Below are 13,120 nucleotides of genomic sequence, written 5' to 3' on the forward strand. Positions count from 1 at the left end.
ACCAGGGGAGGCCCAATATCATTCTTAATGGTGAGAAACTAAAAGCCTTCCCTGTAAGACTGGAACAAGACAAGGATGTCCACTCTCACCACGGCTTTTTCAGTATAATAGCAGAAGTCCTAGCTAGCAATTACACAAGAGAAGGACATACAAGGAATCCAAATAGGGAAAGAGGAAGTACAACTATCACTACTTGTGGATTTTTATATTTTTTAATATATATACACATATATGTAACTATATACATGAGGGCCTCCCTGATGGTGCAAGGGGTTAAGACTCAACCTCTGAAGCTATCCGTAACTACTGCAGCATGAGTTCAATGCCCAGCCAGGGAGATACCCCACATGGTGGAGCAGAACTCTCCCAACTCACTCACTGCTCCCCTCAGCAGTGTATTTCAGTCAATCTGCCTGTTCTATTTCCCATTCTGTCTCTGGTGAATCCTTACCTGCCCCACCTCTGACCTGTACCCCAGTTCTTGTATGCATAAATAAATAAATCTTTAAAAAAAATAACTATATATATCATATAATATAGCGAGAGAACCCTAGAAAAATCCACAGAAAAAATAATTAAAACAATAAACCATTTTAGTAAAGTAGCAGGTTACAAAATCAACACACAAAAATCAGTAGTGTTCTTGTGTGCAAATAATCTATCTGAAGAAGAAATCAAGAAAACCATCTCATTCACAATTGTACCAAAAATAATTAAATACCTGGGAATAAAACTTACAAAGGAAGTGAAAGACCTATACAAAGAAAACTACAAAACATTGATAAAAGAAATAGAGGACAACAGAAAGAAATGGAAAGGCATTCCCTGCTCATGGATTGGCAGAATTAACATTATCAAAATGGCGATTTTACAGATTCAAAACCAATTTACAGACTCAATGCAATTCCAATAAAAATCTCAATGGCATTTATCAAAGAAATAGAACAAATACTGATGAAATTCAAATGGAACCACAAAAAAAACTCGAATAGCCAAAGCTCTTCTGACTAGAAAAAGAAAGGAGGGATTACACACAGACTTCAAACTGCACTACAAAGCCATAATAATTAAAACAATATGGTACTGAAACAAAAAGCAGACCAATGTAATCAAATTGAAAACCCAGACAAAAGCCACACATATATGGACAACTAATCTATGACAAAGGAGCAAAGAACTCTCCGGATCAAGATGGCAGCGAGAGATGCTGCGAGTAAGTTCTCACATTAAAAAAAATTAATAAGGGAGGAAAAGCGGCAGGTCCTTGTGAAAACCAGGACAGGGAAGATAAATGGGCGACTATGGAAAACTGCCTGAAAAGGAAAGTTGCCATAAAAGAGTACAAAAAGAGAGGAAGCTCAGAACCCTGCTATCCTCCCCCATCCACCAAACTGGTACACTCTCACCAACAGAAAGAAAAACAACAACCACTAGAACAAACTACAGATCAAGCAGGTCTGTGAGTGGAAAGCAACTATTGTAGGCACCACACCCTGCAAACGGGAATTGTGGAGAACTGTGCGGGAATAGCTACGGAGGTGAGCAAACAGCTCTGGGCGCCATTAGAGGAAGACAAGGACTCTGCGAGAGACCTACAAATAGCCCAAAGCCAGCCAGTAAGCTTGTGCAAAAAAACGCCCACGTGCTCAAAAAGCATATGCGGATCGTGGCTGCCCAGGTCCCCAAGCCCGTGACCTAGGTTCGTGGGGAGACACACGGGAACCATCACTGAGGTGAATGACCCTCACTGAGTAATCAAAAACTAGGGCACTAGAGCAGGTTGCAAAAGGCACCATTTCTACGGACACTGAACTGGGCTACCGCCCACATCCCAGATCTGAGGGCTTTGGAACTGAGACCAGAGGCACTAAATTCAGGGTGTGGGATCCCCACGATGGTGGGGCACAGGGCAGACACAGTATCCCACATAATTGAGCCATTCCACGCCACCCACACTCAGTTCCCCAGAGACCCACGGGGAAAAAGCACAGTTCTGGAAGGATACTAGGAAAGATCTCTAGTGCCACCTAGTGATCAGAATAAAATTACCAACTTCCTAATAGTCGGAAGCCAGGCTTTCCAAAACCACCCTCAGGCTCTGAGAGGGGATGGGCCATGGGGGGTAAGAAGAGAAACAAGGCATGGAGCAAGACCCCATTCTGGAACTGAGAGCTAAGCACGGGATTTGGGGAGTGGGATACGCCCTAACAGTGGGCACTGAACAGGATGAAAGCCATCATTTTGGATCTGAGACCCTGAGATTGAGAACAAAATCACAGAATTCGGGGCACAGGATCCACACGGCCACAGGCACAGCACCTGGTGAACACTGGGCAGACACAGCACCTGGCGTGATTTATACAAACACTGGGCACAGTCAGAAGCGTGGGTGGGTGAGAGAATTCACCAGAGCCAGAGCAGGGAGCAGAGCAGGCAGACTGAAGTACACTGCTGAGGGGAGCAGCTGAGGCAGGAGAGGTCTGCGCGCCATGTGGGACCCTCCTCCGTTGGCCAGGGAGCAGCCGGGGATTGAACCGGTGTTGCAGAGGCTGCAGGCAGCTTCGCAACCCAGCACTCAACCGCTGCACCACCACCAGGGAGGCCCACTTTCTTAAGAACTACAGGGGAAAAGCACAGGCCAGCAAGTACAGGTCTCTAGCGCCACCTAGTGATTAGAGCAAAATCACCAACTAATTGATTCCCAGTTGGAATTGAGTAAATACAGAGTGAGGGAGCTGTAAGAGACAGTGCCCAGCAACACAGCCACAGCATCAACACCCTGGTGGAGTTTTGGCCTCGCAGTGCTGATCTCAGTCTGGTACACAGTTTTCGACAGCCCTGAAGGAGCAATCCAAAGAGATGCCCACCAACACCACAACATCCCAATGCATAGAACAAATTAGCAGACAGCAAAGAGAAGGAAAAATACAAATAGCCAAGCAAGCCCGCAGGACGACACACCACAAAAAGAAAATCAGTCACCAGAATTCAACAATGACCTGGAAGAACATCTCTGCCGGTCAGATAGAGAATTAATAATCATCATGTTGAAAAAGTATGATGAGACAATCAATGAACTAAAGAACGAAAATGACACCTTGAAAAAAGAAATAAAAGGAAGAGACTAAAAGTTTACTGGAGGAGACAAAGAGCTATTGGAAAAAGAACTGAAAACAGAACTGAGGAAATGGAAGAATGGATCAGTACTCTTGATGATACAGAAATAGAAAGAACCAAAAGAGAAAGAGAGAGAAGTGAAAAGGAAGAAGAACGAGAATACCCATAGACAATTATCAGACTCCCTGAAGACAGGAAATATAAGAGTTATAGGCATTCCAGAAGGTTAGGAGAGACACAAAGGATCTGAGAAATTATTCAAGGATAATTGAAAAAAACTTCCCAAGTATGAAAAAGGAGAGGAATATAGACATACAAGAAGCGAGAAGAACACCCCATTACCACAATGAAAAGAAAACTACAGCAAGACACATAATAGTAAAGCTTGCAAGAGTCCAAGACAAAGAAAAAATAATGAAATTGGCAAGGGGGAAGAAACAGGTAACTTAAAAGGGAAAATCAATCAGGTTAACCTAAGAATTCTCCAAAGAAACACTATGGGCAAGAAGAGAATGGAGTAACATATTCAACAAACTTCAAGATAGCAAAGCCCAACCAAGAATACTTTACCTTGCAAGGCTCTCCTTCCTCTATGAAGAAAAAATATGGACCTTCTCACAGACAAACAGAAGCTGCAGAAATTCATTACAACTAAACCCCTACTCCAAAAAATTCTACAAGAAGTCCTAAAGCCAAAACCAACAGAGGAATGATCAAGAACAGATTAAAGCAAGGAATAAAATCACAAAAAAGACAAACAAAATGGCAAATACAAATGCCAACATATCAATATTAACTCTAAATGTAAATGGTTTAAACTCATCAATAAAAAGACACAGAGTAGCATGCGGGATTAAAAAACAAAATCCATCCTTCTGCTGTCTCCAGGAAACACATTTAACCAGAGAAGATAAACAAAGACTGAAAGCAAAAGGTTGGAAAACAATCCTACAAGCAAATGGACCAAAAAAGAAGGCAGGAACAGCTATACTTATATCAGAGGAAATAGACTTCAAATTAAAAAAAGTAAAACGAGACATAGACAGACACTACATTATGATCAAGGGAACAATACATCAGGAAGATGTAACACTCATCAACATATACTCACCAAATGAAGGAGCACCAAAATATATTAGACAGTTATTATCAGCTCTGAAAACGGACATTAAAGAAAATACACATACAGTGGGAGACATCAACACTCCACTCTCACCAATGGACAGATCAACAAGACAAAAATTAAATAAAGACACTAGAGCCCCAATAAAGATATAGAACTCATAGACTTAACAAACATCTATATATCACTGCACCCAAAAAAACTGAGTACACATTTTTCTCGAGCGCACACAGACCATTCTCCAGAATTGATCACATACTAGACCATTAAGAAAAACATCAACAGATACATGAAGATCAAAATCATTGCAACTATGTTCTCTGATCATAAAGGCATCAAACTAGAAATAAATCATGAAAAGAAAACAAGGAACCCTACCACTTCATGCAGACTGAAATCCACACTACTGAAAGACCACTGGACTAATGAATGAGATCAAAGAAGAAATTAAAAAATACTTTGAGTTGGGCCTCCCTGGTGGCGCAGCGGTTGAGCGCTGGCTTGCGAAGCTGCCCACAGCCTCTGCGGCGCTGGTTCGATCCCCGGCTGCTCCCCGGCCACCAGAGGAGGGTCCCACATGGCGCGCAGACCTCTCCTGCCGCCCGCTGCTCCCCTCAGCAGTGTACTTCGGTCCTTCTGCCTGCTCTGCTCCCCGCTCTGGCTCTGGTGAATTCTCTCGCCCTCCCGCGCTTCTGACTGTATCCAGTGCTTGTATAAACAAATAAATAAATAAATAAATCTTTAAAAAAAAAAAAAATACTTTGAGTTGAATGACAAAGACACCCCTTTCCAGAATGTATGAGATGCAGCAAAAGCAGTAATAAGAAGAAAATATATAGCAATGCAGGCTCACATCAAGAAACAAGAAAGAACTCAAAGAAACAACCTAATCTCACATCTCAAAGAGCTAGAAAAAGAACAACAAAAAAACCCTAAAGCCAGTAGAAGAAAGGAAAGAATAAAAATCAAAGCAGAAATAAACAAAATGGAAATTAAAAAAAAACCCAAAAGATCAATGAAACCAAAAGTTGGTTCTTTGAAAAAGTAAGCAAAATAGACAAAACTCTAGCCACGCTCACAAAGAAAAAAATGGAAGAAAACACATATAAATAGGATTATAAATGAAAGAGGAGAAATCACAACAGACTCAGTAGAAATCAAAAGAATAATCAGAGATTACTATGAACACTTATATGCAAACAAATTCAACAACCTAGAAGAGATGGGCAAATTCCTAGAACGATATAATCATCCAAAGCTGGACAAAGAAGAAATAGAACACCTAAACAGACTAATTACAAGCAGCAAAATTGAGGCAGTAATCAAAGCACGCCCCAAAACCAAAAGCCCAGGTCCAGATTGCTTCACAAATGAATTCTACCAAACGTTCAGTAGTGAATTAGTGCCTATCCTACATAAACTCTTTCAAAATATTGAAAAAGGAATACTACCAAATACGTTCTACGAAGCCAATATTACACTAATTCCAAAACCAAGCAAAGACAGCACCAAAAAAGAAAATTACAGACCAATCTCCCTAATGAACATTGATGCAAAAATCCTCAACAAAATCCTTGCCAACAGAATCCAACAATGCATCAAAGGGATAATACACCACGATCAAGTGGGATTCATCCCAGGGACACAAGGATGGCTCAACATATGAAAATCCTCAGTGTAATCCAACATGTCAACAAAAAGAAAAATAAAAACTATATGATCATATCAACAGATGCTGAGAAACCATTCAACAAAGTCCAACATCCATTTATGATGAAGGCCCTTGAAATTTTCGGGATAGAAGGAACATACCTTAACATGATAAAAGCCATATACAACCCACCGCCAATATTATTCTCAATGGCGAAAAGCTGAAGGTCTTTCCTTTAAGATCAGGAACAAGACAAGGATGTCCTCTCTCATCACTGCTCTTCAATATAATACTGGAGGTCTCAGTCAGGGCAATAAGACAAGAGAAAGACACACAAGGAATCCATATAGGGAAAGAAGAAGTAAAACTATCACCATTTGCAGACGACATGATAATATACATAGAGAACCCTAAAAACTCCACAGAAAAACCACTCAAAATAATCAGCCAGTTCAGTAAAGTAGCAGGATACAAAATCAACACACAAAAATCAGTAGCCTTCCTATACATGATCAATCTGAAGAAGAAGAAATCAAGAAAACCATCCCTTTTATGATTGAAACAAAAAAAAAATCAAATACATGGGAATAAACCTAACAAAAGAGGTGAAAGACCTATACAAAGAAAATTATAAAACACTGTTAAAAGAAATAGAAGAAGACACAAAGAAATGGAAAGACATCCCCTGCTCATGGATTGGAAGAATCAACATTATTAAAATGGCTATGCTACCAAAAGCGATATACAGATTCAATGCTATTCCAATAAAAATCTCAATGACATTCTTCAAAGAAATAGAACAAATACTGATGAAATTCATATGGAACCATAAAAAACCATGAATAGCCAAAGCCTTACTGATAAAAACAAAGAAGAAAGGAGGTATCACACTTCTAAACTTAAAGCTATACTACCATGCCATAATAATTAAAACAGTTTGGTATTGGAACAAAAACAGACATACAGACCTATGGAATGGAACAGAGAGCCCAGAAATAAAACCTCACTTATATGGACAACTGATCTTTGACAAAGGAGCAAAGAATATGCAATGGAATATGGACGGTTTGTTCAATAAATGGTGCTGGGAAAACTGGATCACCACATGCAAAAAAAAAAAAAAAATGAAACTAGACCACTACCTTTCACTGTGCACAAATAACAACTCAAAATGGATAAGAGAACTGGACATAAGACCTGAAACCACCAAATATATAGAAGAAACTACATCGCAATAACATCTTTAAAGACTCATCACCCAAAGCAAAGAAAGTCACGGAAAAGACAAACACCTGGGATTACATCAAACTGAAAAACTTCTGCACAGCACAAGAGACATTAACCAAAACAGAGAGACACCCCCACTGATTGCAAAAAAATCTTTGCACTCCAATCAACTGATAAGGGACTGATCACAAAGCTATACAAAGAACTTACATGATTCAACAGAAACAAAATAAACAATCCAGTCAAGAAATGGGCAGAAGAACTTAAAAGACATTTCTCCAAAGAGGAAAGGCAAATGGCCAACAGGCATATGAAACAATGTTCAACATCCCTTATAATCAGGGAAATACCAATTAAAACCACATTGAGTTATCACCTTACACCAGTAAGAATGGCACGTATCAAAAAAAAACAAGCAACCACAAATGCTGGCGAGAATGTGGTGAAAAAGGAACTCTCCTACATTGCTGGTCAGAATGCAAACTGGTCCAACCACTATGGAAAGCTGTCTGGAGGTTCTTCAGTCTGCTAAAAATGGAGCTACCATTCGACCCAGCAATTCCACTACTAGGGATCTATCTACCCAAAGGACACAAAAACATTGATTCAAAAGAACACCTGTTCATCTATGTTTATTGCAGCACTCTTTACAATAGGTAAAACCTAGAAACAACCCAAATACCCAAAAATAAATGACTGGATTAAGAAGATGTGGCACATGTACACAATGGAATACGACTAAGCAATCATAAAAGATAAACTCATGCCATTCGCAGCAACGTGGATGGAACTAGAAGGAATTATGCTCAGTGAAATAAGCCAGAAGGAAAAAGAAAAATATCAGATGGTTTCACTTATAGCAGGAATATAGGGGAACCAAAAAAGACATCAGTGTAAAAAAAATAAATAAATAACAGTACAAAACACAACAAAGCAAAAACGGACAATTATAAATCAGAGACATCCCATGGGGAGGAGGAGGGAGAGGGATCAGAGGAATCAGAGGGAGTGAGGGAGGAGCACAGGGGACTGTGGTAATGATGCATGAGTGCATGGATGAAGGAAACTATGGGAACTACATCTGAGGGAGTTGGGGGAAGTAAATATTGTTTAAAAATTAACAATTGGGCCTCCCCTGGTGGCGCAGGCAATTGAGCACAGTGCTGTGAAGCTGTCTGCAGCTTTTGCAGCACCTGGTCGATATGGGCCCGCCAGCGAGGATCCCACATGGTGCCGCAGACCTCTCCTGTAGCACCCATTGCTCCCCTCAGCAGTGTATTTCATCAGTCTGCCTGTTCTGTTCTCCACTGTCTCTGGTGAATTCTTTCACCCTCCCACGCATCTGGCCTGTACCCCGGTTCTTGTATAAATAAATAAATAAATCTTTTAAAAAATAAAATAATAAAAATGAACAATGATGTAAAAAAAAATTAATATAAAAAAATAAATAAATTTGGTAACTCACTGGGGAAAAAAAGGAACAAAAAATATATACACTGAAAGCAGGACAGTCTCTTCAATAAACAGTGCTGGGGAAAATGGACCACTACATACAAAACAATGAAACTGGATTACTACCTCACATCACACACAAACCCAACTCAAAATGCATAAAAGATCTGTAACCATACAATATATATAAGAAAACACAGGCAAAACACTCCATGACATAAATCTCAAAACATCTTTAAAGACTCATCCTCCAAAGCAAAGAAAATGAAAGAAAAGATAAACAGCTGAGAATACATTAAACTAAAGAGCTCCTGCACAGTAAAAGAAATAATAACCATGATGAAGAGACATCCTACAGACTGGGAAAAAACATTTACATCCCACACAACTGATTAGGGGACTGTTAACAAAGATCTGCAAAGAGCTTACACAACTCAACAAAACAAAATAAAGAATCTAGTCAAAAAGCAGGCAGAAGAGCTAATCAGGAAAATGCAAATCAAAACCACAATGAGGTATCACCTCATACCAATAAGAATGTCCAACATTAAAAAAACTAACAACAAATGCTGGCAGGGATGTGGAGAAAAAGAAACCTTTTATGTTGCTGGTAGAAGTTGAAACTGGTCCAACCACTATGGAAAGCTGTGTGAAGGACCTTCAAACTACTAAAAATGGATATAACCTATGATCCAGAAACTCCACTCTTAGCAATCTATCCAAAGGACACAAAAACATTAATTCAAAAGGAAACCTTCACTCCTATGTTCATTGCAGCACTATTTATAATAGCTAAGATATGGAAACAACTTAAATGTCCAAAAACATGACTGGATCAAGATGTGATACACAAACACACACACACACAATGGATACCATTCATCAATCAAAAGAAACTCATGCCATTTGCAGCAATATTTATGGAGCTAGAAAGGATTATGCTCAGTGATATGTCAGAAAGAAATATATCAGATAGTTTCACTTATAGGAGGCATGTAGGGAATCCAAACAAGGGGTATTGAAAAAAAAAGACAAAACTAGCAGGTAAACTCTAAATTGGAGACATATAGCTGGAGAGGGGCAGGGAGAGGGATCAAAACAGGGCAGGAAAGAGCACAAGACTATGGTTGTGATTCACAGGTGACTTGGTAGGTGGGAATTTTATTTATTTATTTGTTTGTTTATTAGTTTTTTTTTGTTTGTTTGTTTATACATGCATTGGGTACAGTCAGAAGCACGGGAGGGTGAGAGAATTCACCAGAGCCAGAGCGGGGAGCAGAGCAGGCAGAAGGACCGAAGTACACTGCCGAGGGAAGCAGCGGGCGGCAGGAGAGGTCTGCGCGCCATGTGGGACCCTCCTCCAGTGGCCGGGGAGCAGCCGGGGATCGAAATGTCGCCGCAGAGGCTGCGGGCAGCTTTGCAACCCAGCGCCCAAACACTGCGCCACTGGGGAGGCTCATGGTAGGTGGGAATTTTAATGGGAATAACACCTGAGAGGAGAAATCACTGTACAAAAAGAACAATGATGTAAAATATACATATATAATAAAAAAAATTTAAGAACAAAGAAGTAAAATATATATTTAATAAAAAAAATTTTTAATGAAGTCAAGAAAGAATAAAAAGGGGCCTCCCTGGTGGCGCAAGGGGTTAAGACACAGCACTATGAAGCTATCCACAGCCACTGCAGCACAAGTTCGATCCCCAGCCTGAGAGCTGACCCACATGGTGCAGCAGACCTCTCCTGACTCACCAACTACTCCCCTCAGCAGTGTATTTCAGTCAATCCGCCTGTTCTGTTTCCCACTCTGTCTCTGGTGAATTCTATCCCCCTCCCACACCGCTGGCCTATACCCCAGCTCTTGTATAAAAATAAATAAATCTTTAAATAAATAAATAAATAAATGATAATCAATCCCATTGCTACCCTCAAGTAAGACTCTCAGATCTGTGTCTCTATGAACTGCAACCAGACAGACCCAAGTCATGTCACTGGTTTTCCGCTAGCAGTCCAGTTCCCACAGCTGGTGGCTGGAGGTTATGAGGGGCCCAGTCCCAGCTCACTAAGTTGATGGCTGGCATATGGCAATTGGTCTCTCCCCGCTAACAAGTGAGGACCAGGAGTGCCTCAGTTCTTATTCATGAAGCTGGCGGCTGGAGGCTATGCTCTTGCATCTGGTAACCAGAGACTAGAGGTTGACATGGCTTTCTCCACTGACAGTTGGAGGTCAGTGTGCTGCCCAGCCATCCCTCACATAGCTGGTAGTTGAATGCAGCAGGAGGCACTGGGGCCAGGGCAGTCTAGTCCATGTTGTTGTTAGAGATCAATGAGCAGAGTCCTTCGGTCAGCACCTAGAAACTGTGTTCATAAGCTGACAGCCAGACCCTGGCCTCCCAGGGCAGCCAACAGCTGGAGTAGGACCTTCCTCCTAAAGATGTAACTCCCAGGGCACTCTGCAACCCTCCATCTCACCTTCAGTAGCTATTGGCCCTGCTGTACTGTGCTGGAGCCAAGAGTACAAGCAGATAGTGAACCTGCATCCTCATGCAGCCACTATCTTTTCCCAATTCTCAAATATATTTTAGTTTAAAAACCATTTAATTGAAAAACAAGTAAACACAAGACACACTGTCCCATCTGATTGGCCAAAATTTTAAAGTCATAACAATATTTGATAGTATTGGCAGACACAAAGAGCACATTCTGTTGATGGTTAAAAAAAAAAAAACAAAAAACTGGTAAAATCATTTTGCAGAATAAAGGGGAAACCTCCAGAAGTTGCACAAATCTGATGTGACCCAGCATCCTACTCCTGATACGCATTCTAAAGAAATTCCAACATGTTCTGCAGTCCTATTCATTCTTGTGACAAACGTGAAGACCAATGACAGGAAAACTTAACTATGGCAAATATACATGGCATTTGTATAGATAGTACAATCAATAAACCACAGTTTACATGTATTAATGTGAGTAAATCTCAAACATACAGAGAAAAAAGCAAACTAAAGAGGAATATATAGACTATGAAACAATAGTGTATTGATTTATGGACACAATATAGTAAAAAGAATGAAAAACAAGGATAAGAATGCCATCTGGGTGGAAATTAACTGGAGGAGGTATATACACAGGACATCTTATTTCTTAAATTGGACGCAAGTCCTCTATTCTTTATATCCCTGAACTATTTTATAAAAAGACCATGCACCTTCTTACCTTGTGTTGGCAAATAGTTTTTCTTGTTCTTTTCTGCCTGGGCTCCTGAAGAAATTTGATTCTTTTGAAATCGAACTGATGAATTCTATAGTATAATTTTGAAAATAAAATAAGTGTTAGTCTACATACTACTACAATTAATGAAGCTAACAGAACTCAATCTGTAATGACAATAGTTGTTGTACACTGATATATTTATTTATATGTCAGAATTAATAACCTATTATCTAAGAATAAACTACACACACTCATCCCTTTGGAAATATATTCATTCTTCAAGTGAGGGCACAACAGAAAATAGTCTCTGTGACTGTCATCATCAGTCAGAGGGGCAAGAACTCTTATCAAAGGCCTTCATCTTAACCTCTTCTATGAACACCTGCCTGAAAGCCTTCCTCTACCACTCTGAGTCGAAGCTTACCACTGCTCACCAATGTCTCTTTTGAGAATGAAAGTCTACTCACCCTTGCCATGAAGGCTCAAACCCTGGTCTTCTCCCTTACCAACCGACTCTGAGTCTCACTTCTGTGTTCACCCATCATCTACCCTCCTTGCCAAGAAATAATAGTCCAAATGCCTTAGCTTGTTTCTTGACCTCTTTACTCTCCCTCCAATTTGTACTCTAGCCTACCTACCTCAGCCATGCACTTCAGTGGGCAAACTCTAGAACTTGTCATTGATGAACCTGTCAAGTAGAACTTGACAAATGATACCTGCAATTATTGATATCTGTAAAAATTTCAACTTCAAAGCATTCAAACCCAGAATGTGGGGCATTCTACAAAATAGTCTGATTTCTTCAAAAAGCCAATGCCATTTAATAAAATGCAAAAGTATTTAGGAGTGTGATGCAATGACTTCTGCAATTACCATCAAATAATTCAGCAAAATACACATATACAAAGATGGCAAAATATTAACAGTGATTGAGTCTAGGTGGGTATCCAGGTGTTTCTCATACTAGTCTTTCAAATTTCTCTTAAGGAAGATTTCACAACAAAATATTTGGAGAAGAGGGGAAAATTTCACTTTCTGACTACCGTGTTCTAGCCTTCCAAATTATTCCTCTAATACCCTAACTCCAACAATGCCTATAACCTGCAGGGTCCTTCAATTCATCGACCCATATATGTTTCCCATGTCCCTCAAAACCTTGTCATCATATGCTCTTCTTATGCAAATTAAACTCATGGTACATTGCAGTTACTCTTGTTATATACACTTCTGTGCCCCTCTCTCACCTTGTGGCTTTCACCTGGACTGACCACACTCCTTTTAAAAAAGTAACCTGCCACCCTACAACCAACATGTGAATAGGAGAAAAATTACA

The 13,120-nt window shown here is 40.1% G+C and overlaps 1 protein-coding gene across 2 annotated transcripts in view; it reads right to left on the reverse strand.

Annotated features, from left to right (window-relative positions):
* The window catches only part of CPAP (centrosome assembly and centriole elongation protein), a gene marked incomplete at both ends in the record, with an annotated part of 89,306 nt that overhangs the window by 33,563 nt on the left and 42,623 nt on the right, over positions 1–13,120 (reverse strand). For both annotated transcript variants that reach the window (XM_084235418.1, XM_084235417.1), the window contains one exon: positions 11,791–11,875. In XM_084235418.1, the coding sequence (XP_084091544.1) occupies positions 11,791–11,875 (85 nt within the window). The remainder of the gene's footprint in view (positions 1–11,790; positions 11,876–13,120) is intronic.

This window comes from Talpa europaea (genome assembly GCF_964194135.1).
Source record: "Talpa europaea genome assembly, chromosome: 6".
Taxonomy (NCBI): Eukaryota; Metazoa; Chordata; class Mammalia; order Eulipotyphla; family Talpidae; genus Talpa; species Talpa europaea.